Below are 26133 nucleotides of genomic sequence, written 5' to 3'. Positions count from 1 at the left end.
ATCTTTATGTGACTTTAGTATGACCAAATTGCTCTGGATTTAGGCCTATGTTATTTAAATGTATAACTCAATGTGTTTTGAGTGCAAGCCTAGGCATATAGTAAGGTATGATGCATATGTTTGGATCTGTTTAAATGTGCAACTTAGGTTTACATATGTTTAGCGTATCAAAGAAGTACACTTGTCAGGTACATAGAACTGGCTGGTGGTGTCAAACGTGGCTTTTCTAGTATACAGCCCAATGTAGTGAACAGCTCTTGACACTTGTTCTGGTTGGCTGCGCCTGTAGCCAATAACAGCACCTACTTTTCTGTTGCGTTCTCTGGGACAAATTAGGTACTCTCTCAGATGGGCTCCACATCTCCCACTTCACCTTTCGATGGATTTTGTGGTGTTTCAGAATCCTACCACATTCTTGCGTCTTACTCATGCCATCAACCGTGACCAGACTTCATTAATCAACCCTTTTCTCCAACACCAAATAGTGATGCAGCTGAAAATTTTCTATAGGTTGGTTTGCTGAGCAGTTCATTGAAGTTCCAAAACTGCTGTTGAAAGCAGTCAAGGGGTTCCATGCTTAGAAATCCTTAGAAAAATGCTTAGGAAATCCTTTTAGAGTTCTCTTGGCCCTATAGCCCCTCCCCCAATGCTTAAGGGACCCCTGACCATTAGGTCCAGTCGTGGTCGACTCTGGGGTTGCGGCGCTCATCTCGCTTTACTGGCCGAGGGAGCCGGTGTACAGCTTCCGGGTCATGTGGGCAACATGACTAAGCCGCTTCTGGCGCACGGCAGCGCACGGAAACGCCGTTTACCTTCCCGCCGGAGCGGTACCTATTTATCTACTTGCACTTTGACATGCTTTCAAACTGCTAGGTTGGCAGGAGCAGGGACCGAGCAACGGGAGCTCACCCTGTCACAGGGATTTGAACCGCCAACCTTCTGATCGGCAAGTCCTAGGCTCTGTGGTTTAACCCACAGCGCCACCCGCGTCCCCAATGCTTAAGTAACTCTTTTTCAGGATCAAATAATACGTAAAACATCTTAGTAATTTATTTTAAGTACTGTTGAGGGGGCGATGGGATTTGCTTTATTTGATGGCCCCAAATTGACTAATATGCAAGGAGAGGGGTGTGCAGCCTGCACCCAGCTACCCATGCCATTGACATGCAGCTACTGGGGGAAGTCCAGTTAGCTACTGACCACACTGGTGGCAAAGCCTACAGATTGTCCCTTAGCAACTCTCTGAGGCCATTGTTAGGTAGGTCCACTTCCCACGTAGACAGCACCAGTGTGAAAAGCATAAACAGGATGCTTCCCCTGTGCTGTTTTCAATTAACATACTTGCCAGGAATGTGCCTAGGAGCTATTGAAGTGTATTGATTCCAGAAATCACTGCTGATTTTGTAAACCCTTAAGACTGGCTGACATCGGCAGTGCTGATTAGCACTCCTTGCCCTCATGCAGAGTCTTCATCTGCTCTGCTTAAAAAAGAAAATTACAATTGTGGTGGCTTTTCTTTTCCACAGAAATTGCTTTCTGATGAAAGGCTCTGTCAGAGTGAAGCACTTTATGCCTTTTTAAGCCCTTCTCCAGAACACCTCAAGGTTATCGATGTCCAGGGAAAGAAATCTTCTTTTTCACTCGCTTCTTTTTTGGAGAGGCTTCCCGGTGATTTCTTTTCTCATCAAGAGGTGAGTGGGCAAAGAGCAATATTTACGGTAGATGAGCACCCAGAATAAACGTCTCAGATGGAACTATCTGCAGAATTAATTTAAATACATGAACTAATGGACAGCATATTAAAGTGCTCTGCCAATTGTAGTGCACGTTGCCAATAAATGTTTGTGCCATCTCCACATTTCACTGGCACCAACTGTTCAAGCTCCATTGAAAGCTATTGTGAAATCCATTGCAGCTTGTGCCCAGGTACACAAATCTTGGTGATTGAAGCACATACAATGGCATGCATGAGACCCAAGTCTAAGCCATGCCTTGCCCAGTTCAAGAATCCTGGGCAGCAAAGCCTAGGCAGTATTCTAGAAAGCTTCTGTCATTATACAGTGGTACCTGTGGTTAAGAACTTAATTCGTTCTGGAAGTCTGTTCTTAACCTGAAACTGTTCTTAACCTGAAGCACCACTTTAGCTAATGGGGCCTCCTGCTGCCACCGTGCCACCGGAACACGATTTCTGTTCTTATCCTGAAGCAAAGTTCTTAACCTGAAGCACTATTTCTGGGTTAGCGGAGTCTGTAACCTGAAGCGCCTGTAACCTGAAGCGCCTGTAACCCGAGGTACCACTGTAGAAGCACCATTGGTCTTAACAAATCAAGGTGGCTCCTTCTGCTCAGCCTTTACTACCATGGCTGTCCTTACTAATTCATTGGCAAGAAAGAGTAAGAGATAATGGACTATGGGAGTGAAGATTTGGCATTAGCATAAAACAAGTGGACAGCCTTTGAACGGCTACAAGATGTAGAGGCGTAAATCTGGATCTGACAGCTGATTTATATATGCAGGGGCATTACATAGTATCCTCTTACTTAAATGTTTAATTTGAAATAATTTGTGATGCCTGTCTCAGGCATATAAATTTTTGCTGGAGGTACAGACTTGGACAGTGTGGGTGGCTCCACCATTAGGCGGAGGGAGCAGCCTCAGATTGCTATCTTAGATGGAGAGCAAAAATGGCCGCCATAACTTTTGGAACCACCTTTGCCACCCTGTGCTTGTTTGGTTTGTCCAGGAGGAGGCTGAAGACGACGACGACCTGTCTGACTATGGAGAAGATGTGGATGGGAAACGGGATGCCCTTGCTGAGCCTTGCTTCATGCTGATAGGAGAGATATTTGAGCTGCGAGGAAGTAAGCAGTGGTCTTGTTTATTGTTGGGTTGGACTAGATGACCGTGGTGATGTTCCTTCCAACTCTACAATTCTATGATTCTGTGAGTGCACTCATCAGGATGAGAGAAATGCACCACATTTTCATGCTCGGTTTTAATATGGGAAGGTGGTTTTCCGTCGGAAACATGACTTGAGCCATAAATCAAGCACTTGCGTATGTAAAATGTTCTACATGCACCTCATTGCATAGATGTGTGCTTTTTGCATGTAGCATTAGCATGGTTGTGACCTGGGTAGGTGCACTTGCAACATTTACGCAGGTAAAGTTGTTCTACCCGTGGCCCACATAAATCAGGTTTCCTGCACCTCATTTGCATATGTCTTAGTCATGGTTTAGTGTTAATGCGCAGCCCCTGTGTTGCAGAAATAATTCTCTAAAGAAACATTCTGAAGTTGGGCATGTTGAGCAGTGTAACTCTTTAGCTAATTTCCACATGGAAAAACGTGTATTAGCGTTGCATGCTATATGTTAAAATCCTCAATGTAAAATAGGCAATGCTTTTTTTAAGGGGGTACTCAAGGGTACACTGTACCAACACCTCTTTTTGTTGTTAAAAAGTATGACACTTACTGTAGCAACTTCATGGCGAGTACCGACGCCTATTTTTTCTAGGAAAAAAAAGCACTGAAAATAGGTAGCAATAAATAAATGAGTTTTGTATCCTGATACATTCAAACCATCTGTGTGCAAATGGAAGCACTAGGAAAGAATTGTACACTAGAAAGGTTGGCCATTTTAAAAAATTGTCTGGGCTCCCCTATGAAGGCTGCTGAGTAGGAAAAGTCACATAATCACTTGTAGTAATTAAAAGGGGGCGGATTTATATGTAGTAAACAGCATAACGTGAACATATACTTAAGAGTATTTGAGTAGACCCTAACTGCATGCTTGGAGTTGACTTCTGTGTGCTGCTTGCTTTTGTTTGTTTTAGTGTTTAAGTGGGTGAGGAAGACGCTAATTGCACTAGTTCAAATCACTTTTGGAAGAACCATCAACAAGTGAGTGCATTACGATTTCTATGCTTCTAGAATTGTACTCTGAATCAGCTGCTTGATGCAGGAACAGCTGACAACAGCACTGACATGGCTAGCATGTTTGTTCAGAAACTAGCTTCTGCATGTTTCTTTGTATGTAGAAAAGGAAAGTTTAAATTTCACAAGCTTTGTTTCAGAATTCCAGTCAAATCTTTCTTAACAGTCCCCATTCGCCTTGTATGTCACAAAGCCTTATGTACTCAGGGCTGAACCAGAAAGCAGGGTGGGTGGGAGAGCCAGGCTTACCCAAAATTTGGTGCCAAGGAAATTCGAATTTGTGATCTGCATCAATTTGTATATATTTGCTTACTTTGCATAATTCTAATTATGTTAGGCGTGGGGGAGATGAGAGTTACACAGCACATTGCCAAGCTTCTGAGACTTCATCAGGCATGCCCTACAAATTCCCAAACCTGTCCTTGCAGCTTTGGGGATTAGAAACTTGCCCACCCCACCCTTTAAATGAAAGCATAAGAGTTTCAGGATGCTGAATTCTTCACCCAGTATCAGATGTAGACACACAGTGGTTGCATTGAAATATAATGTGACTAGAAGCCACCAGAGGGGGCATGAGAATGGAGGATTTCTAGCTATTTGCATGTTTCCATAGAACAGTGCTTCTCAAACATTTTGAAGTGGGATTCACCTCTACCTTTTTAAAAAAAATAAAAATAAACCACTGCTTCCCCCTCCACAACAATACAGTAGTATCACATTTTAAGTTAAAACTTAAAAAGTTTGTGTTTTATAGTTAATATTATTATAGCTGCATTTATGTATAATTTTATTATTACTGCCAATTATTGTTTTACTCAAACCTAGTTTTCACTGCTTGCTGCTATCCTGTTCCTAGCTCTCTCTCCCTCTCTTCCCCCTTTTTATTTTCCAAATTTTAGGTATTGCAGTTGTAAGAGTAACATTTAGATTAGTCCAAGTTGCTGTATTGTCTAAGCCAGTGTTTCCCAACCTTTGGTCTCCAGCTGTTTTTAGACTACAATTCCCATCATCCCTGACCATTGGTCTTACTAGCTAGGGATTATGGGAGTTGTAGTCAAAAAACAGCTTAAGACCAAAGGCTGGGAAACACTGGTCTAAGCAACATATTGTATCTAGGTGGATATTTGCCTCATGGAAACCCTATTTTTGTTGCTTGATGTGCAAGTTGTCTCTAGGAAGTTTTGAAGTGGGTTAAAAGCATGTCTACTCTGGCTATAGTATTACGACCATTTCTTCTTGACGCCTCTCCCTCAAGGCAAATTCGTGACACTGTAAATTGGATCTTCAGTGAACCAATGCTTGTTTACTACATCAATGTGTTCCGAGATGCTTTTTGGCCAAATGGAAAACTGGCGTCCAGCTCAAAGCCCAGAAGTGAAGAGCAAAGCCGGGAGACGAAACAGAAAGCACAGCAAAAATTACTTGAAAACATTCCAGGTGAGCATATCAAATCACATGTCATGTTAACGTTCAGAATGTAATGAATCAAAGGAGATTATGGTAATAAACAATATTTACCATTTGTTTAGCCCTTAGAATGTTCAAAACGCTCCACAGGCAGAGTTAAACTCTGCCCACTTTAATAAGCAAATCTATGAGATTCTATGAGATTAAATTTTAAGCAAACCAAGTACACACACAGAGAGAGTTGCATATTTAACCTTTATACAGATCCCTGACATCTGTCAGATGTTACTCTGTGGGTAGAAGAACTGTTTCTTTTAATAGAAGTCAGGGTGGCATTTAGGTAATAAGGAACTAAATCTACTGCTCCCAAATATTGAAAATAAAAAGGCACTTTACATGTGTATTACTCCATAGTATATTCTTCTTGATGTTAAAATCTCTGATTTGTTTTTAAAAGATAGATAACAGGAATCTATTGGATGTGCAGGCTTTTGAATCAGTATCTCAGTACACAGCTTACATTACTCATTGTATATATATTTTTAATTCATTTGAATTTCTTAAAACACATTAGCAGATGCGTCACCAAAATTAAATATATTTTCTTTCAGATACACTACAGAGTCTTGTTGGTCAGCAAAATGCTCGCCATGGTGTAATCAAAGTCTTCAATGCACTTCAAGAAACCAAGGCCAATAAGCATCTTCTTTATGTGAGTTACCAGCACATTATTGCATGGGTTTGTTACTTAAAATTACTCTTCCTTCAGACCTCAGAACTCGGATTCTTGGTGTTAGTTTCTGGCATTTACCCTTTGGCCTACAACAGTAGCTGTTTTATCCTCTAACCTTTTAGAATTAACTTGCAGAATTTGTTTTAACCAGGGATGGGCGAAATCCACTGAGGGAAATGTGGAATTTGGGAGATAAAATCCCCTTGAAGGTCTGTGCCCTTTGAGATTTTGTTTTAGACTGGGAGGAAGAGGGATAATCTAAACCTGATAAATTTACTAATGCTTGAGGTCTTCGTAGGTATGCGAAAATCTGTGCAGCGCCCTGTAGGTGCCAGTAAACATTGATGAATAATAAGGATTTGGTCCTCCCCAGAGGGCTACCAAGAGCATTTTTCCATGTGTGGTTCTACAACTGCCAGATGTGCAAATTGTTTTTTTAAAAAAACAGCCAATGAACCATAGTACATAGTGGACAACCTGTAGCCTCCAGACAGGGCCAAGCAGGGCCATGAGGTAGTCTGAAGCAGCCGCCTGGGGTGGTGGAATCCCATGGGGCCATGCCCTGCCCACCACCAGAGTTGCGTGGCAGCTTCCAGCGAGATCTTGTGGAACCAGGTATAATACCTTAGAAAAGGCTTTTACTGGACGGCCACTCTGCGTAAAGCGTAAAGGGCCCCACAATAATCTGTGGACTTTAGACTGCTTCCTTCCATGAATGCCTCTTGTCCCTGAATTGACCACTGTGGGATCCATGTGGTAGCCCTTGGGGGCAGGGTGTGTGGGCTTGATCTCTGCACCTATTAATGACTTGCTATCCAAGTTTGTAATTACCGGTTCAGAAAGAGGGGGGAAACACTTTTAATCTCTCTTCTTTTCCAGGTGTTATTGGAATTGCTGCTAATTGAACTGTGTCCTGAGTTGCGAACTCATTTAGAGCAGCTTAAAGCAGCTCAGGTTTGAATCTGCACAAGTGAATTACTAGAGACATGTCTGTTCTTAATAGCAGACATGTAACTTATTTCCCTCTTTTCCACAGAGGGCTGGCTGAGGACTACTGCAAATTTGTATTTTTTCTTTTCTTTTTAAATTCTACATGGAGCAAACAAGACTTGAAAGAACTGACGATACGGTAGAATGCCAGCACTGCGTAGTTTCTGGCTTTTATTTAACTTGTTACATGAATAATTCTGTTTAAGATGCAGATTGAAATGTAAATGTTAATATAAGGTATAAGAACTATAGAGTATTTTAAAACATTTATGAAAGGCATTTTGCTTTAGTGGTATACCAATGAATGTTGTACAGTTAATTTCCTTGCTGAGGATAATGAACATTCCTCTATTTTCTTGTTGTATTGAAGAGCCTTGTTGTGCAATATATGTAAAGATATTGTGTAAATTTTATTGTTTTTATTTTTACCAAAGATTTCCCATAGTTTGGAGCCTTTGTAAGCAATAAATAACAAAAATGAACTGTAGTGTTTCATAATTAAGCTACACTTTCAGTGGGTCAAAGTGCTGCTTTCAGAGAGAATTGCACTGATTCTGCAAGGTGATGAACATAGATTTAATGTTGTCGTAAATCACATGAATGAATGACTTGGCATTCATTGCATAAACAATTATACTAATAACCTGTTCACTTAAACCTTTCATCCCCTCTTGATATCATCTATATGGCAATTTTCCTAAACATGGCTCTTTTTAAAGCACTGGTAAAAGAACATCTGGATTTAATGCGAAGGTTGCCAATTCACTGCTGGAGACTCCTGCTTTAAGAAAAATGCCACAGTACAGCCCCATTGCTTTTCCATGAGTGAGTGCCTTAATCCTTTGCCAGCTCAAAACATAGCCACTACTGCCTTGAAAAATGCCCAATAGCTTTTTGAGTAGCAAGGGACTTTTATGGTACAATTTCAAATGCACACAACATGTCACAGTGTGTCAGTGATCAACTCCACATGCCTGAGCTCACGGTTTACTTTGATTCTGCAATACACCAACCTACACAGGGCAGAGGGTTTAGTGCTCACCAGTTTCATGCAGCTGCCCAAGAGGCATGTCTTGACAAACAGACGGTGACCAAATTGTAAAGCTTCAGCATCTACAGGGTGTGCTACTGTTCAGCCATACTAGAAAGGTCTGATATGGGACTTTTCAACAAAGTTTTATATGTAAAGGATGGTTCAGTTGTTTAATTCCAGTATTCTTTTGCTGCAACTGATGACTGAAATAAGAAAAATTATCTAAGAATCGAGGGGTAGTTAATAAGCTGGCCTTGAAAACTTTTAAGTATTTGTAGGCAATGAAAGATGCATTTAATGATGCACTTTTTATTAAGTAAACTAGGGTTGGACAGCCTTCCTAATGCTGTTGGATTCCATCAGCCCCAGTCAGCATGGCGAATTGTCAGAAATGGTGAGAGACAGTCCTGCATCCTACCCTGATACCAGGTAACAGAGCTACAGTTCTGAACTTAATGCATGTTGACCAAAACTGGATGGTTTCGTAACACTGAAAATAAGTCATACAATGCTTTACTTTTAGATGAAGATAATCAGAACATTATGTGCCTAAAATGCTTGAAATAATAACCATGATTTATCAAAAGCTGAACGACAACTGACATTTGTCGTTATAAATACAAACTGCCGGAACTTGCTCAGATTCATCAAAATGATGCTCTAAATTCTCCCATGATTAGCCAGTAGCTCAAGTTCAGAAGCCAGATCGGGATCCAGCCTGCATGCCTATAAACACAAAGATGAATTAGAGTGACCATAATTGCAAATGAACTTTATACCTTCATTGTATTATATAAAACTTACATTACAAAGCTACAAGGACACACACTTTTAAAAAAAAGTATTTCGAATGAAAATCCAAATAATATCGCCTCAAAGAACTAACAGAGTTAAAGCAACGTACCTTAGAATAATAATTTTTAGCTGCTGCTAAATCTTGTTGTGTTCCTAGGCCAAACTGGAGACATCTAGCCAAGTAGAAGGAAGCCATAGCAAGCCCTCTCTTTATATAAAAAGGAATGCAGTCTGTTGCCTTTGCTAACTTTTCAACGTCATCATTTTCTGCAGTCCTGTTTGGATTCACAATACAACGTACACAATACAAGTTTAGTTATTCTCAGAACACTTGGGGGCCGCCATTAGGACTTTGCCAACTGTTCTTCTTCCACATCTGATCAAACCTCTCACTTTACACCTCACCCACCCCTTTGCTATCTCTCTTCTCCTCACACCTTCTGCTAACCCCTTTTAAAACAATGGGGAGGTGCTTTAAAGAGCAGTTTTCTGGAATGCTAACACAGCTGGAGGGAGGTACTTCAGAGTGCCTTGCTAAACAGCTCTCTGATGTGCCTCCCCCCCCCCCCCCGCCATTAAATAAATTTATCAGAGCTGCCTGCCACTGCACTGCTTGTTTGCTCACCTGCCTGCCTGTCATTTGCCCTGTTGACTTGTTTTTATTTTTATTTATTAAATACTGGAGTTGGTGTGGCGGCCTACCCACGCAAACCTCAGCCTGACAACGTCCTTACATGTTGATGTTTAAGGGAAGAAGCAGGAATAACTTGTATAATTGGTGCATTTTTGTGCTAAAATCCTCATGCCCCTTCTCCACTTTTTGCAGATGAACCAAGAGACAAGCAAAGGGTTGTTAAAGCCATATTCCTTGTGAAACAGCAACAGAGACAGGCTTGTGTCATAGTCTTCGCCCCCACGCATCTTGTCTTCTCATGCTCATTTGCCTGAAGATGAAAAGCATGTTGATAGGGCTTTTGTTTCTGTTTCCAGAAAAAAAAATGGAGGGGACGTTAAATACTAAGAGCCTTTTGCTCTTGGTCAAAACAGCATTAGAACGAGAAGGGTCTGCAAAAGCTGGCATTGCTGCTGCTGTCAGAAGGAGGTGGGAGATTAGAATTTCGTTGTGATCTCATAGCAAAGCAAGCTAATCATTATAAGTTGGGAGAATTAAGGGCCAGACTATATGATGATATTATTATTATTATTATTATTATTATTATTATTATTATTATTATACATTTATCTATACCCCACCTTTTTCCCTGATGGGACTCAAGTCAACTTACAGAAATGATGGTGTTCAAATTGTTTGGCTGTGTGTTAAACAAATAACTGACATGGGAAGGTGGTGATCCAGACTGAGAGCATGCTGGGGGTTGGGAGGAAATAGGGCTTTCCCCCTACTATGGTACCAGTCCTAATTGGGGGCTTCCTCCCTGCTCTCCCTTCCCAGAACACCAGCATGTTCTCTCTTCTCAGAGTCCCTCCCTTCTCATTGTACTCAAGCATCTCCCTCTTCCATTCTCCAGCCGTCTCCTGTGTGAGAGAAAAAGGACGCAGAGCCCACAAATGGACATGGCAGTGAAGGCAAAACCAGGTGCAGAGCAGGGCTGCGGAAAGGAATAGAGAAGTGGCTTCAGAAATGGGGTTGTGGTGGTGAAAACCAGGCTTAGTAGTTGCATGGGTGGGAAGGGGCAACCACTTTGGAGTAAATGTGGAGGAATGGCGAGCAGAGCAAGTAGGGACACAGCCCCTACTGGGTTAAACAAAAAATGAAATCAACTGTACAAGGCCAGGCAATGTGAATAATGTAATGTTGAATTTGGCCCAAAGATTTCACAGTAGTATAGTGACTTCTTGTAATGATCTCAGGCAGGCAAGTGAGCTCCGATAAGAATTAACGAGTTTCTGGCAAAACAAAAAAAATTCCTTCCAGTAGCACCTTAAAGACCAACTAAGTTAGTTCTTGGTATGAGCTTTCGTGTGCATGCACACTTCTTCAGATACCTTCTGGCAGTTTGACGGTATGTTTATTTACAATTAACATCCAGAGAGCAGCTTCGAGCCTGCTGCTCTTAGCCACAAGTTGGTCACACTTTCGCAGCACAAAGGATGCCAAAGTCCAGTCCTTCGTCTCTCATACTTCCCTTTCAGCTCTTCTGGTTCGGGGACAAGGAGGGTGGACTCCTCCCCCCCCCCCCCCCGTCAAAAGAAGAGTCCTCTAAATGCTGCCTTCCTCCTGGTTGCATAGCAATCCCCTCGATGTCATCTACTCCTCCCTTCTCTCTGCAAGCCTTCTGAGTCTGCTGCTCTATCTGCGTCTGGGAACTCTTGATGAAGGGGGGCTGGACTAACCCACTCCTGCTCTGTCTGTGACTGCATTCCCTCGTCTCCAGAGTCAGACTCTTCCCAGAAATGTCAGATATAGGCTACAAACCCATGTACACTTTCCTAGATGTAAGCCCCACTGAACATAGTGAGCCTTGCTTCTGAGTGAGCATGCTTAGACAGGCACCATTAGGCAAAAGGTTAGCTGTATCATTCTTGTCACAAACCAGGTAGGAACAAGTGGAATGGTAGCTATTTCCCAAAGTTCTAAGGACATCATTTAACAAAACCATTAAGGCAAAAATGAGAGTGCTGAATCATTTCTCCATTCTCAAATGACATCCAAGTGCTTTAAAACTGAAGCTGGATGTATTGCTGAAAAAACCCTTGAGCTAGAAGATTACTTTAGCACTTGAACATGCGATCTGGAAAGTAAAATAATTCTTTATTGAATAGTGACATGAAGAAAATTGTCCTACCACCATGCCTCACCAGATATGATCTAGATAATTATGCCTTTCCTGGGTAAACTCATGTGTTCCTCCCACTTAAATTCTAGTATCCTGAATTTAGTGGATATTAAGGGCAAAACATAAAACTGATTGTCCATCTTCTCCCCCCCCCCCCATCTTTCCCTTTTGCTGGAGAAAGCAAGGCGAGTCAAGCAGAGAGGAAATTTAGTTGCAACAAGCAGAATTGTTTTTTAAGATCAGCAACACAAAAATTAAAAGGTACCATATTTCTATGTATCTGTTCTTTAGGAATTGATCTAATAGTGCCTTTGTTTTCATCATCAGCTTCCACTTGAATTACTAATGAATTAATTTACCTTTTGGCAAAGTCAGCTGCTTTTGTAAAAAATTTCCTTTTGTAGTAATATTCCACCAGGTGACCTTTAGCATAGACGTTCCCACGATCTGAGGCTGCAGTCAGGCACTCCAGAGCAGCTTTCAAATTTGGACGTACACCGTGCCCATAAAAATACATAAGACCAAGGATGCCCTGTGATTCCAGGCTCCCATTCCCACAAGCTTCTGAGTGCCAAAAGAAGGCCTGTAGGAGAAAGAATGGGGTTTTGAAACATATATAGTGGCAACATGGTTGAATCTGTACTGTACAAAATACACTTACGAGCAGCCTCACTGGCTAGGCAAAGATGTAGACTTGTAATCACCATAACATAACGGCCATTAAATTACATGTCATTGGCACTTTAGCCAACTGATTGGAGGGCTCTCTTATTACATAGACTAAAAAAGGTAAAGGTAAAGGACGCCTGACAGTTAAGTCCAGTCGCAAACGACTGGGGTTGTGGCGCTCATCTCGCTTTACTGGCCGAGGGAGCTGACCGTTTGTCCGCAGACAGTTTTTCCGGGTCATGTGGCCAGCATGACTAAGCTGCTTCTGGCGAAACTAGAGCAGCGCATGGAAACGCCATTTACCTTCCCGCCGGAGTGGTACCTATTTATCTACTTGCACTTTAACGTGCTTTCGAACTGCTAGGTTGGCAGGATTACATAGACTAGGGGGTACCAATGTGGTTCCCACAGGGGCTTTTGCTGACTCCTACAGGGTCCCCTGCCCTGGCTGAAATCAGGCTTGAAAGAAACATTCTGTTGCAGCCCATAGAACAGGTTGTGGTGTGGCCTTGATTGCGGAGTTTATACGTGGTGCCCGTCACAGTTTCTTCTGCTTGTTCACGGTCCCAAAAATGTTGGCAATTCCCAATTTAGGCATATGCATAAATGGCAGTGAAAATGGTAGTGAACACGCCAGCACTTCTGGCGTAGGGTATGGGCAGCTACCAACTGCGGTATAGACTCTTGGGGCTTGTCCACCACACTTCTGTTTGCCCTGTGCTTGATAGGTACGAGAGGTTCTTTGTCTGCCCTGCTGCTTTCCCTAGGAAAACTTGCTGTTGAATCGGAACAAATGTTGATCCGCAGAAAACCCAACTGATGTTTTGTTCTGATTCAGCGGTAAACAGCACGTTTTCCTGGGGGAAAGCAGTGGGACAAGTGGAAGTGTGTTTGAGCACTTAATCTTAGAACACAGTCTTTTAAAAAGAGCAAGCCAATGTTTCTATTTACAGCCTGCCAGATGTTTTGCTTAGTTATAAATGCAGAACTTCTCTGATATTTAATGGCTTCTTGTTTTTTGAAATGTTGAGCTCATGGCATTAAGAAAAGACTGGTTGTTAAATTACCCCAGGATGTTCAAGCCTTCCTTCAAATGACTAATGCTGTTATCATGAGATTCAAGTCTGATGTGCCAACCCACGCAGCTCATTAGTGTTTCATTACGCAAACCTGGCCACAAATGTCAAAGGGTCGAAAATGAATTTTGCTGTTGCCAACGTACAACTTCATTCTTTTTCTTTGTAGTGCTGCTATCATCTTCATTTTATTTCTACACTGCCCTTCATCTGCCGATTGAAGGGTAGTATACAACAGTACATTAAACTATTCTCATAATTGCTGTGGCTCAGTTTCTGGGGCAGGGGGGAATGATTTGAGTTTATATTGGTGCAAGTTGGATCCTTCTTTCTCCTAGGTATTTGAAAGCTAAGGCAAAAATGGCTTAAATGGGGGAAGTGTGTTTTGCTTGAAAACTCAGGGAAGCAAATGGCTTGAGGGGTAAACCACACATTTCACTTCTTGCACTGGCAACGATCCTAAGTGAGATGGGTATCCGGTACCCTAAATTCAGATAAGGTGAAAGGCTAGTGTGCCTCTTAGTTTATTCTGAAAGGTAGTAAATGGTTTAATATACCAAGCATGTTTGAGGGGAGACCCTATTCACATAGAGAAAAAATAATAGGTATTTCTTCCCTCAATCAAGGAAGAAGGATTTGCCTGTATAACCAGGCTTCTACATGCACTGCCAATGTGCAGCTGGATACTGATAAGTTCTCATAAGTGTCAGAATGGCTGGATCATCTTTTGATGCAAATGGGGATGTAGCTTCACAAAGAGCTACTAGCTCATGGGTAGGCAAACTAAGGCCCGGGGGCCGAATCCGGCCCAATCATCTTCTAAATCCGGCCCACAGATAGTCCGGGAATCAGCATTTTTTTAAATGAGTAGAATGTGTCCTTTTATTTAAAATGAATCTGTGGGTTATTTGTGGGGCCTGCCTGGTGTTTTTACATGAGCAGAATGTGTGCTTTTATTTAAAATGCATCTCTTAGTTATTTGTGGGGCATAGGAATTTGTTCATCCCCCCCAATATATATATACTGAGGGACAGTGGACTGGTTCCCTGCTGAAAAGTTTGCTGACCCCTGAAATAGCTCTTACACATACCTAGTTGCCTACAGCTACAAGCGGATCGGGGCAGTGCTGCTGTAAAACTTTCTTCCCCTGGCAAAAAGTGCTGCATGTTAAAAGGCACCAGGTACTTAAGAAACACCTTAAATTGCTTGGCAACCTTTCATTGCAAACCAGTTGTGGATACACAAGTATTTTGTACTACTCACTTGATTCTTGCCACAACTAAATCACAAGAGCCTCATTTAACTGGACAGCACACCTGAACCAAGCTTTGTGATGTAAGCCAAAGCAGGACACATACCTTTTTCAGATCCTTTCGATGCTTTGCTGAATACAGCATCCCAAGGGCTGTTTGAGCCTTTACACTTGCTTTTGGGTTCCCGTGGTCTGCAGCAATAAACCATAAACTGGAAGACATAGAAAAACATGAGTGGCATGGTTGGCCTGTTCCTCTTAAAACAGGCATAGGTAACCTGTGGCTCACTGACTGATTTTATATGGGGGTGGGCAGAAGAATAAAGGGAAAGGGAGAAGCAATGGACAGAGCTACACTGGTAAAGAAAAAGCGATTTATGTGCGTTGCATGTGCGATATGGGACGCGGGTGGCGCTGTGGGTTAAACCACAGCCTAGGGCTTGCTGAGCAGGTCGGCGGTTCGAATCCCCACAACAGGGTGAGCTCCCGTTGCTCAGTCCCTGCTCCTGCAACCTAGCAGTTCGAAAGCACATCAAAGTGCAAGTAGATAAATAGGTACCTTCTCCGGCGGGAAGGTAAATGGCGTTTACGGGCACAGCTCTGGTTGGTCAGAAGCGGCTTAGTCAAGCTGGCCACATGACCTGGAAGCTGTACGCAGGCTCCCTCGGCCAATAAAGCGAGATGAGCGGCGCAACCCCAGAGTAGTCCATGGCTGGACCTAATGGTCAGGGGTCCCTTTACCTTTATGTGCAATATAACATTGTGTCACCAGATGGCGGTGTGGAGTCCCATTTTTCTCTACTTGTTTTCCCTGTTTAAATTTACAATGCTTTAAACTGAAATGCTTCTTTGATGTGTCTAGATCCAGCCCAAGACAGATGAAGCAATGGAAGGTGGAGAGTTAAAAAGCCCTCTGTAAGTTATCGCTCAGACCTCTGGCAAAATTAATCTGTTGTTCCATCTCCTGGCAGCCAAACCCATTATGTGGAGGTGATGGAGAAGGGAATGAAATGTATTTTAAAAGGTGATAGCATGCACGGACAAAGTGGCTCTGTCCCTGCCCACCAATGACACCTGACAGATTACTCCTAAGTGAATACTGGCTTTGAAAAGTGAAAAACAACAACAAAGGTTCCCCACTCCTGCTTTAGGGCTGTTCTATATTGCAGTGTCCAGATGCAATTACAATGAAGTGGGAAAATGGCAGACTGAGCCCCTCGTCTCCGTGCTGAGAAAATGCACATTTCCTACCAGTAAAATAGCTATGTGGTGTGACGAGGCAAAGACTGATGCGTGTGTGCGTGAAAGAGGCATTAACGCATGTGACCTTTCTCAAAAGTGCATCCACATAGCACAGGTGTCTCGTGAAGGTTACCGTTCAGCATCTTTCTCTGAAATCTCAATTCCACATCCTTCATAGCAAGCTCTTCCAAGGTTGTAGGCAGCGGCAAACTTCAAATGCCTTGCTTTAGGGGAACCAGAGTTGATAATCTTCTCCATATATTCAATTCCCTTTTGCTGTAGGTGAGGAAAACAGCAAAAATACACAGCATAACAAAACGACCAAACACAGCATATGAAATCCATATTGGCAAACTTAACAAAAACATTAACATTCCACTAAATGTAGCAGTTACCAAGGGGGTAACTGTTTGTTACCAGGGGGAAAGTTTGTGGGAAGAAAGGTTTGTGTATCAGGAAACCTAGCCAGATGGGTGGAGTAGAAACAATAAATTATAATTATTATTATTTATTATTAGCATAGGACTATTAGGATCAAGGCAAAGTTTTGGGAAATGATACTTCTGCCATTCTAAGGAGGCAGAAATGTATTCCAGTTGGGGAGGCTTCTCTGGCAAGCTTGAGCCACAATCATTGTGTGGCTCGCAGCAGCCAGTCAGATTGGCTGGAAACAGGGTTGTCTACATGGATGGAATCTTGGGTTACACGTATTTCATTGAATCCACAAGTAAGGTATGTGATACACATGGATGTTTGCCTGAGTGATCGTATCTATCTCCAAATATAGCCATCAACATGCTAGGACCTGACCGGAGATTGGTTTTACTGCCTGTTTGATTTCAGATGGTTTTATGGCTTATGTTTTTAACCAGTGGCGTAGCGTGAGGGGGTGCAGGGGGGGCCGGCCGCACCGGGCGCAACATCTGGGGGTTAGGGTTAGGGTGCGCAAATCCACAGGTTGGGGGGCACAAATTACTTGCCTTGCCCCGGGTGCTGACAAGAAGAAGAAGAAGAAGAGTTTGGATTTGATATCCCGCCTTTCACTCCCTTTCAGGAGTCTCAAAGCGGCTAACATTCTCCTTTCCCTTCCTCCCCCACAACAAACAATCTGTGAGGTGAGTGGGGCTGAGAGACTTCAAAGAAGTGTGACTGGCCCAAGGTCACCCAGCAGCTGCATGTGGAGGAGCGGAGACTCGAAGCCGGTTCTCCAGATTACGAGACTACCGCTCTTAACCACTACACCACACTGGCAACCCACGCTACGCCACTGTTTTTAACATATACATGATTAAATACTGTGCTCTACTGGTTTGCTGGGCACTGCTCTGGGAGACCCTTGCAGTATAGAAACAGTGATTTCTTTTTAGGTGGTGAATGCCTGTGTTTAGGCAGGCGTACTCCTGAGACTCTCTTCTGTGGCATCAAATCAGAGAGTAGTTGTGTGCTGATTGTCGTCGTCCTTTCCCGCAAGCAGTTGCGTGAAAACCCTCTTGGTCTTACTTTCACCTTCTATGGGAACCCAGAAACACATCTGGAAAATCCTGCCTCTCTATAGCTGCCAACAGACTTGGAGAACAGCCCAGTTCCCCAGGATGTGCTAGAGCATGCTCTGTAGTGATCTTTCTTTTTTCTTCTTTTTTTTTTACAAGTACCAATCTGATTAAAACAGAAAGGGTTTGGTAAAATGTAGCCAGATGCATAGTGTGCCTGATTTCCTCACAATTTTATCTGCTTCTTTCATTTGGTTTCACGTGCAGTGTTTCCTTTGGAATTTACAATGACCCCCACCCCACAATGTAACAAATATATTGCCCTCTAGTGACCTTAGGAAATATTTCATATGATTAAGATGGACTGGCAATCAGAAACTTAATACAGTAATTGGCTTTTAAAACTTAATTTAACTGGGCAGCATATAAATTTCTTCATTTTCATTTTTTTTTAAAAAAAACCCTTGTATCAGAATTCACATATGCATACATTCTAGCTCTAGCATGAATGCAGCACTCAGGGACAGAACTACAGTCGTACCTTGGTTCTCGAACGCCTTGGTACTCGTATGTTTTGGCTCCTGAACGCCTGAAACCCGGAAGTAAGTGTTCCATTTTGCGAACGTTTTTTAGAAGCCGAATGTCCAACGCAGCTTCCACCTGACTGCAGGAAGCTCCTGCAGCCAATCAGAAGCCGCACCTTGGTTTCTGAACGCACTCCCGGAACAGATTAAGTTTGAGAACCAAGGTACCACTGTAGTAGCATTGCATACTACCCAGCTTCTAGGTAGGCCACCTGGTACATGTTCTCCAGGCTGCTCACAAAAAGTCTAAAACAATTAGTTGCTGCATAAAATTATTTTTACCAGTAGAGTGGGGAAAAAGATAAAACCAAGACAGCAGCACAAATGTACAGCAAATTACAGATCTGACTTTGAGAGCCTGATTTTTTAAAAAGGCTTGTACAGATTTTTTAAATTTTTTTTTACTTAGCACCCAAAAGATCATAATAAAAGCACCAAGAAAGTCTCTCTGTGAAAATATTGGACTCTGCCTACCATATTTAGGGAACATTCCTATGATTCTCAGTAGGGCCTCTCAGAGGCCATAGAATATTTTAGACCACCTTTTCCATGGATAGACCTCCTTTTCATTCTCAGGCCTTTGACGAAACAATCTATGGCCTTTTAAATTGTGGGGCTGGGTTATTGCTTTTGTTTGTTACTATGGTATGCATTTTTGTGTTTTTTATATTGTAAGTTGTCCTCTGATCCTCAGATGAAGGACGCTATAGAAATTTAATAAATAAAAAGCACCAGCGCTCTCAGAATTGGGTGTTTGGGGGGGCAAGATCCCCCCAATAAACTATGATTGCACAACCTGACTTTATCAGTGACTGAATTTGCCAACTGAAAAGGCTAACAGTCTAGAAGCATCCTCTGCTTTCTGGCTCCACAGATTTGCTCTGCCCAATGATGTTATGCTTCAGACATTTGCTTATTAATCTGCACCTTTGAAATTCATGCTGTTAAGTAAGAAAAGTTGTTACCAAAGAATAACCAAGGGGGGGGGGCAATCTGGTTGCAACTTACAGGATCTGGTGGGGTCCCCAGTCCATCATAGTACATTACGCCTAGTTGATACATGGACTGAAAATCTGTGTTTTGTTCAAACTGCTGCAGTGCCTCTTCATACCATCCCTGTGCAAGAAACAATGAGAGATCAAATACTCAGGATTAAATCTAGCTACTGAAGCCTTTGGGATACAATTGTGCCATTTTAATGTAAAATATTGTAAAGAAAATATAAAATCCAACCCAGAAACTGCAACTAGACATCCTGGAATATGGAAATTATGCGAACTATTTAATAAAACACGTGGAATGCCTGGATCCAAGCCATGAGAGATGCATGTCACTTTCAGCAGAGAACCTTGGAATAAGAACTAGCTGTTTTTGTTCTCCTGTTAAACTGGCCAGGTTCCCTGCCTGCTCCCCGAAACAGAAATGCAAGCACTACAGAAGAGAGGTTCTTGGGAAGAAACCACTGGAAAGAACAAGTCACATGAACCCAAAGCTTTGTGTGTGCTTTTGTGATGGGCTGTGTACAGAGAGCAGTTTCCTTCACTGAGGTCACTGGACACGTCTGAGCTGATATCAGGGTTCCCACTGAGCCACAAAGGATCACTGGAGAAATGGGTGGAGTCCTAAATGGATTTCATTTTCTTCATTTGTATCAAGCCATTGGACATCACAAAGCATGAATGTTAGCAAACTACAGATCTGCATAAAAATGACATAAGTTTACATAAAACTGACCCATACCCAAATAAAACTACATACAACAACATAAAATTCTGAATCTCTCTGGCAAATCACTGGATTGTCCCTTAAATTGTTGGGCCCAATTTTAGCACATACTGAAATCAGTAAAATAAAAATAAAGATGTAAAGCCTGAATAGAATAATATAAGTCCTGAGCAATATAAAAGCATGAATAAACTTGAAATTCTGCATCTTCCTGGCAGGACAGGAAGATTCCCCTTAAATTTCCCCTTGAAATTTCTCCCCTTACAGCAGATAGAAAATGAGCCAGTTTGAGCATATTACACCAATCTGACCTGGTAAATGGTTGTGAATTTTCCTAACATATTGGCATCTGAATTCTTAATCCCACATTTCAACACTGATACTTGTTCAACACAATTTCAAACTTCCTCTTGTATGTATATGGTGTGTGAGTCCCACCTCTTCAAAATACATCTGCCCTCTGAGAAAAGAAGCCAAAGGATCTCCATTTTTAATCCGCTTTTCCAGTAACAATTCAGCCCTTGAAAGCAGATACTCGTGACTGTAAATCTCTGTTTAAAAAGCAAAAAACAAAAATAGTATTTGATCCTGAAACTTTAAAACAATATTCATTGCATTATCATCACCTATGAGATGACGTAGTTCTTGTTTTGCTACACTACAAGCTGCATTAAACAGTCTTCGGACTTTTGATATTGTCTGCATGCATCCTGTGAAATACAACTTGGGGCTTGCAGCCAAAGTAAGTGGCCCCAATCCAAAGATCACCGTACACAACAATTTCTGCCTGCGTGTACCAGCTATACAGATGGCACAGTCAATTTTTAAGTGCCTGATTAATATGGGGAGAAGGAGAGCCAAAATTCAGCCCCCTTACCTTCAACAGCCATATCCACAGGAATATCAAAGCTGACCACACCATCTGCCAGGAAATATGCTTGCGGAACAAACCCAGCATTCACTGTATGTGTATTCTTTTTATTTAAAAAAATCTACAACACTCCTTGGCACCTGAGGGGCCCAATCCTGAAAGCAGGCCCATGCACACATTGCACAGATTGCCCTCTTTGTGTCAATGTGCCTGAATGATTTCAAAATGTTCCTGGAAAATAAATCTGACCTTGAAGCAAAATTAAGATCAAGGAACAAAGCTCCTTGTTAACCGGAGGTTCTTTTCTTCCCTCTGTTTAGGAAAGTGGTAGCAGATCCCACGAGCCAGAGGAAGACACTCTTTTCAGAGCTAAGGGCTGCAATTCTGGTGGTGATAGGTGGGACCAAAGCAAGAAGTGGGTGGGTGTGGGACACTCCCTCTCATCCATGCCCCCCCTTACACACACACACACACACACACACACACACACACACATCCATTCACACAAACACAAGCACCATCTCTTCCCTTCATTCATCCTCACCCTGGGTGTGGGCTAGAGGCTGCAACAAAAAAGGCTGTGTGTAAATGGTGTATACATTGCTTATACACCACAACGGATGAAGTAAAGAAGCAGCACATCTCTACTAAAGAATATGCTTTCATTCAGCTCAGAAGCTGCAGTGCGCAGGAGTGTTACTTCACAGCAGAGATGGGAATCTGTGTTCTCCAGATGTTGTGAGACTCCAACTCTCATCAGCCCCAGTCAACTACTGTGAACAGATATATTTTTTTAATGATACCATCCATGGGATATGGAATGAAAAATCGAACAGCCTAGGCACCAGAGTCTTCATTATACAGTGGATGCTCGGGTTGCGAACGTGATCCGTGCGGGAGGCACGTTCGCAACCTGCAGCGCCGCATCTGCGCACGCACGGGTTGCAATTTGGCGCTTCTGCACAAAGTGTGATCGCCGAAACCCGGAAATAACCCGTTCTGGTACTTCCGGGTTTCGGCGGGTCCATAACCCCCCCAAAAAACCACAACCTGAAGCGTCTATAGCCCGAGGGATGACTGTACACCTTTAGGTGCTAGTTGAAAAAATGTTTCTCTTCAACCAGGACTTTGGTTGACTAACATCCTAGATCCTTTTAAATGTGTTTGTGGGAGGTTGGGGTGTGTGTTACTGGTTTGTTTTGTTCTTGTTCTTATTATGTATTCAGTGTTTTTGTAGTGTATTTGTATGCTGTAAATCACCCTGAGATCTACAGATCAAGGGCAGTATACAAATTTAATGAATAATAATTACTTGGGTCAGGTTTGAACTCTCCTGATTCAGAAACCTGGAGCTTTGAGATGGTTTGGAGAATGGTCTCGCTTCTACTTTCTTGAGGCAGAGGCTCACTGGTCAGCTCCATTTCTTTCTTTCAAACACTTTCTTTCTGGAATAAATGAATAAATTAGGAGTAAATGCCCAGGCTTGGGAGATTCAGAAGCTACAATCTAATCCTCTAAGGTTCTCTTCTTAAGAGGAACATCTCATGCTGATTTTTAATACTACCCACATTTACCTTTATGGGAACGCACAGTGCCAGAAACTTTCAAAGGCCTCTTATATGAAGGGCACCTTCTATACTTTGCCTGATCTTGGCCAGGCTCCAAACAGTTGAGAGGCTTGATTTGAAACAGGAGGCAAAAAAAAAAAAGAAAAAAAGAGAGAGATGCCTGATGTCTACACATACCACTAATCCAACATTTGAAAACAAGCAGATATGCTGTTGGCTACATACATACACATTTCCAGGCAATTGAAAACTTTTACTAACAAGGGCTCAAAATAGGATAAGAGAAAGCAAACTTTGGGGGGGGGTGTCATATTGTATACTTTTTTAAAAAAAGTTTGCTCTGCCCTGCCTTGGGCTCTGCAGAACAGCACAAACATTCTCTCTTTTTCATAATATTTTTATTGCTTTTCCATTTTTAACGTTATAATAACATCATATCTCCCTTTATAAATTTTTAGCTCTAGCGAGTCATCGACTTCCCTCCGTTCTGTCATCTGGTTTTTATAAAACACATCCTAAATTCAGAACAGCACAAACATTCTCAGTGTGACAGGGCCCGGTGCAAAATCTTATGAGGTTCCATAGTTTTGCTTTCCTCCATTGTGTTATGGTAGCAACAAATCCTTTGGCAAGTCTTCCCTGGAACATAATGACATTTATTTTGTATGTTTTTAACCTGTGCTTTCCCCAAGAAGCTCAAGGCAGCACACTCCTTGCACTCAACTCTCATTGGGGGTTCCTAGAAGCTGTCAGCATGCAACAGTGGCCACACAATGGCTCTCAAACTCTTGTTGAGTTAGGGACTTCCCCTGCATGTGAAGACAGGCTCTGACAGATTGAGAGGACAAGACCGCTACTGGGCCCAACAGTCAACAAGGTGGTTTCGGCACATGCTGTAGAGAGGGAAGGGATGGGCATGTGAGACTTGTCAACCTGGGAATCTAGAAGAAAGAAAACTCTAATCCTGAACCTCCACTGCCCTGTGGGATATCTTTGGGAGAAGAAAAGGCTCAGGAGTAAACCCTATACAATTCCAGTGTGGAGTCCCTAAGACTGCTGGATAGCATCTTGTACACCTCCTGGCAACTCCTGCAGCCAACCTGGTTCCACAAACGCCTTTAACAGCCTTTGTTTGGACCACATCAGCAAGGCCGAGAGTGGGGCAGGGGTCTTACCATCTGGACATCCCAGGTAAAGGTAAAGGACCCCTGGATGGTTAAGTCCAGTCAGAGGCGACCATGGGGTTGCAGTGCTCATCTTGCTTTCAGGCCGAGGGAGCCAGAGTTTGTCTGCAGACAGCTTTCCGGGTCATGTGGCCATCACGACTAAACCGCTTTCGGCGCAACAGAACACCGTGACGGAAAACAGAGTGCACAGAAACACCACTTACCTTCCCGCCGCAGATACCTATGTATCTAGCATGCTTTCGAACTGCTAGGTTGGCAGGAGCTGGGAAAGAGCTCACCCCGTAGTGGGGATTCGAACTGCTGACCTTCTGATCGACAAAGCCCAAGAGGTTCAGTGGTTTAGACCACAGTGCCACCAACATCCCAGGATCTCCATACACACTGACCAGACTTGCACCCTGGGGGCGTCACTTCAGTCCTAACACAGCCTTTTGACTTCACCCCTGGAGGCGCACTCCATTGTCTCTCGAGACAAAGGCCAACAAGAAGTGCCTAAAATTTACTCCAGTATCAATCTGTGCCAACAGTCTGTTGCCAGGATCCTAGCAAAGAGTCCTGCTAAGGTCAAAAGGACTTTCCTGACCCTATTACTGTGGAAATAAATGCCTTGTTCACAGACGAAAGGAATTAACGTCAAAGTCTGGAGGGACGTTTTGTTTACAAAGGGAGATTCTCACACATGTAGGACATGAAGAAGAAAAAAAACCTAGGCGCACTGGTGACTTATCCTGTGTTTTAGAAGGTCCCCGATCCTGAGTGAACTTCCTCATCACTATATGGACCCTCTCAGCTTATTATGATGGTGGTCAGTGATGTGATGATGATGATGATGATGATGACGATTCTGTGACCATGGCTGCCTCTCGCCCCTCCTTCGGAAATCTGGAGGGCGAGGGTGTCCCTTTCCTTCCCCACGTCTCGTCGGAGGAATTGCCTCCAACAGCTGAGCGAAACAGGGAAAGGCGGGAGTGTCTTAATTCGAACCGGAGCTTCTAGGGCTCAGAACACTTTCCGTGCCAGGGGATGGTGCTCGGGTGGTCGCCGAGACTGCGGTGTGCCCTCTGACCATGCGCAGAGTGCACTAGCGCCACCAAAATTAACCCGTGCACCTGTGATTTAGCCGCGGGCTCTGATGCGTGTGTGACTTCAAGTAGCGTTCGAAACCCAGTACTTAAAAATATACCACTGTAACATTTGCGAGGGGGCAAAACCAGGCGCTTTGTTGTCTGCGTGGGGGCGGGAGAGAGAAAGAGGGAGGGAGGGAGAGAAGAGGGAGAGAAGGAGAGAAAGGGAAAATGAACCCGCCCGATTCGGTTCCCCCGCGCGCACGACTCACTGAATTGACCACCGGTTCCCATGGCGAACTGCGCGCGCGCGCGCTCACTCACTCGCTCACTCACTCTCTCTCCCGCTTCTCAGCGCCCGCCTCTTGCCAGCTTCGCGTTGCTTGGCAACGCCGCCTTTGAGCCTCCCAGAAAGACCCGCCCTCTCCCTGTGCCCCGCCTCTTCGAGTGCTGCGGCGGGCGCGAGCGCTTGGCGGGGAGCGGATTGTGGGAAGGAGGCGCCGAGGGATCCTTTGTTCGCTCTGCTGAGGGCGGGGCAAACGAGGGGCGCGCGCGCGCGGTCGGGTCACAGACAGCCCCGCCCCGCTTCTCCTCATCCTCCTCAGTGCCGGTAAGGAGAAGGGATGACAGGGTAATGTGCGCGCACTCCAGAAGCTGCCTGCGACGAGGGTGCATTTCGTTGTCTCCTCAGCAGCAAAACAGGGCAGTCCGTCACAATAAACAAACAAATAAATACATAATTACAACATTGCAACCTAGCCAAAATCAAGAGGGGCTTCTGGGAAAGTGATGATAAAAAGAAGAGTGCCTCTGAGCATATGCAAGCATGTGAAGCAGGAAGCTACTGGAATAATCTGGCTTGTAATAGCTAATTCCAATTGATATATATGCCTTATGGTTTGCTCACAGTACCAGCTCTCCTGAAGCATTTCGCTGCATGGCTTTGATTGCGGGAGTTCTGTTATTACCGAAGTACAGTAATTTTATTCTGTTATGTTGCTGTGCTTGTGGCTAATGCTAATTTACCCCAAATTGCATCTCCGGAGGAAGGTGCACAAATTTGATGTTTTAATTCTGCCCTTCCTGTCTAGGTGGGACACTGCAGTGACTCCGTGCAAGATGGTCAATTTGAGAGGAAATGCAGCGGTATGCAAACTGCATCCTTCAATGTCTGTGACTGTTAAGACTTCTAGTTTAAAATTACAACTATAGTGTTTTACAGGAAAGCGCTACCTACTCATAAAAGGTAGAAAGTGTCAGGTGCTGGGAAACCTGAGTTATAGATATGTGCTAAAATATTTAGGACTCACTGCTGGTAGCACAGCGGCAGTGACAAAGTGTAAATTGTTCTCTCTTACATTTCTAGCTGTTCTGTAAATTGGCAGCGGGGAGATGCACACATCTTTCCCTTTACACAAAACCCAGACAAGAGAAGAAGCAAGATTCAAAGCTTTATTCTTGCTTCATTATGTAGCATCTTAACGATTCTGTCAAAAAATCAGGATTGAAACCAGACTGAATTAGCTCTTGATTCTGTTTCATCAAGAAGCCGTCAAACTAAGATGCTGCATGTGTGCATGGGACAGGAAATATTTCTGAGGACAAACAACTTTAGTGAATGTATTTGCTAGGTTTAGAATTAGTTTTTATCATAGGCCAGATAAACTTTTATAAATTTAAAAAACTAAGTCCTGTGGGCAGTCTACATGAATCTA

At 43.2% G+C, this 26133-nt stretch overlaps 2 protein-coding genes and 1 long non-coding RNA gene across 6 annotated transcripts in view; 2 read left to right on the top strand and 1 right to left on the bottom strand.

The window, feature by feature from the left end:
• Positions 1 to 7546, top strand: part of SNX25 (sorting nexin 25) — a 53019-nt gene extending 45473 nt beyond the window's left edge. For both annotated transcript variants that reach the window (XM_083755500.1, XM_083755501.1), the window contains exons 14-19: positions 1527 to 1691; positions 2744 to 2861; positions 3835 to 3901; positions 5190 to 5371; positions 5953 to 6053; positions 6954 to 7546. In XM_083755500.1, coding sequence (XP_083611626.1) covers positions 1527 to 1691; positions 2744 to 2861; positions 3835 to 3901; positions 5190 to 5371; positions 5953 to 6053; positions 6954 to 7034 — 714 coding nt within the window. In that variant the 3' untranslated portion in view covers positions 7035 to 7546. The remainder of the gene's footprint in view (positions 1 to 1526; positions 1692 to 2743; positions 2862 to 3834; positions 3902 to 5189; positions 5372 to 5952; positions 6054 to 6953) is intronic.
• An 844-nt stretch (positions 7547 to 8390) lies between these two features.
• Positions 8391 to 24904, bottom strand: LRP2BP (LRP2 binding protein). 3 transcript variants are annotated; one of them, XM_083755940.1, is made up of 9 exons: positions 24691 to 24904; positions 21912 to 22044; positions 20167 to 20279; positions 19012 to 19119; positions 16063 to 16205; positions 14794 to 14899; positions 12050 to 12273; positions 9002 to 9167; positions 8391 to 8823 (listed from the first exon to the last, which is right to left on the bottom strand). In XM_083755940.1, exons 2-9 carry the CDS (start codon positions 22018 to 22020, stop codon positions 8758 to 8760), a joined length of 1035 nt encoding a protein of 344 aa, XP_083612066.1. In that variant the 5' UTR covers positions 22021 to 22044; positions 24691 to 24904; the 3' UTR covers positions 8391 to 8757. The 3 variants fall into 3 exon arrangements, with proteins under 3 accessions (XP_083612066.1, XP_083612068.1, XP_083612067.1); XM_083755942.1 differs by having other exon boundaries at positions 24751 to 24904; XM_083755941.1 differs by lacking the exon at positions 24691 to 24904 and adding an exon at positions 23858 to 24370.
• Positions 9101 to 15891, top strand: LOC310852544. The gene is made up of 4 exons (XR_014568245.1): positions 9101 to 9189; positions 10422 to 10489; positions 11872 to 11951; positions 15550 to 15891. It is a non-coding gene; the product is annotated as an uncharacterized lncRNA (long non-coding RNA).
• Positions 24905 to 26133: the final 1229 nt, after the last annotated feature.

This window comes from Podarcis gaigeae (assembly GCF_964106915.1).
Source record: "Podarcis gaigeae genome assembly, chromosome: 9".
NCBI lineage: Eukaryota > Metazoa > Chordata > Lepidosauria > Squamata > Lacertidae > Podarcis > Podarcis gaigeae.
The sequence above is the reverse complement of the archived record's forward strand: the minus strand, read 5'-3'. Positions and strand labels throughout refer to the sequence as shown.

Coding starts and splice junctions, on each gene's coding strand:
- LRP2BP (XM_083755940.1), bottom strand. CDS start 22,020: ATGGAGCTGACCAGTGAGCCTCTGCCTCAAGAAAGTAGAAGCGAGACC. Junction 12,274..14,793: donor ATCGAAAGGATCTGAAAAAG/GTATGTGTCCTG, acceptor TTTCTCCTACAG/GCCTTCTTTTGGCACTCAGA. Junction 8,824..9,001: donor CTAAAAATTATTATTCTAAG/GTACGTTGCTTT, acceptor TTGTGTTTATAG/GCATGCAGGCTGGATCCCGA.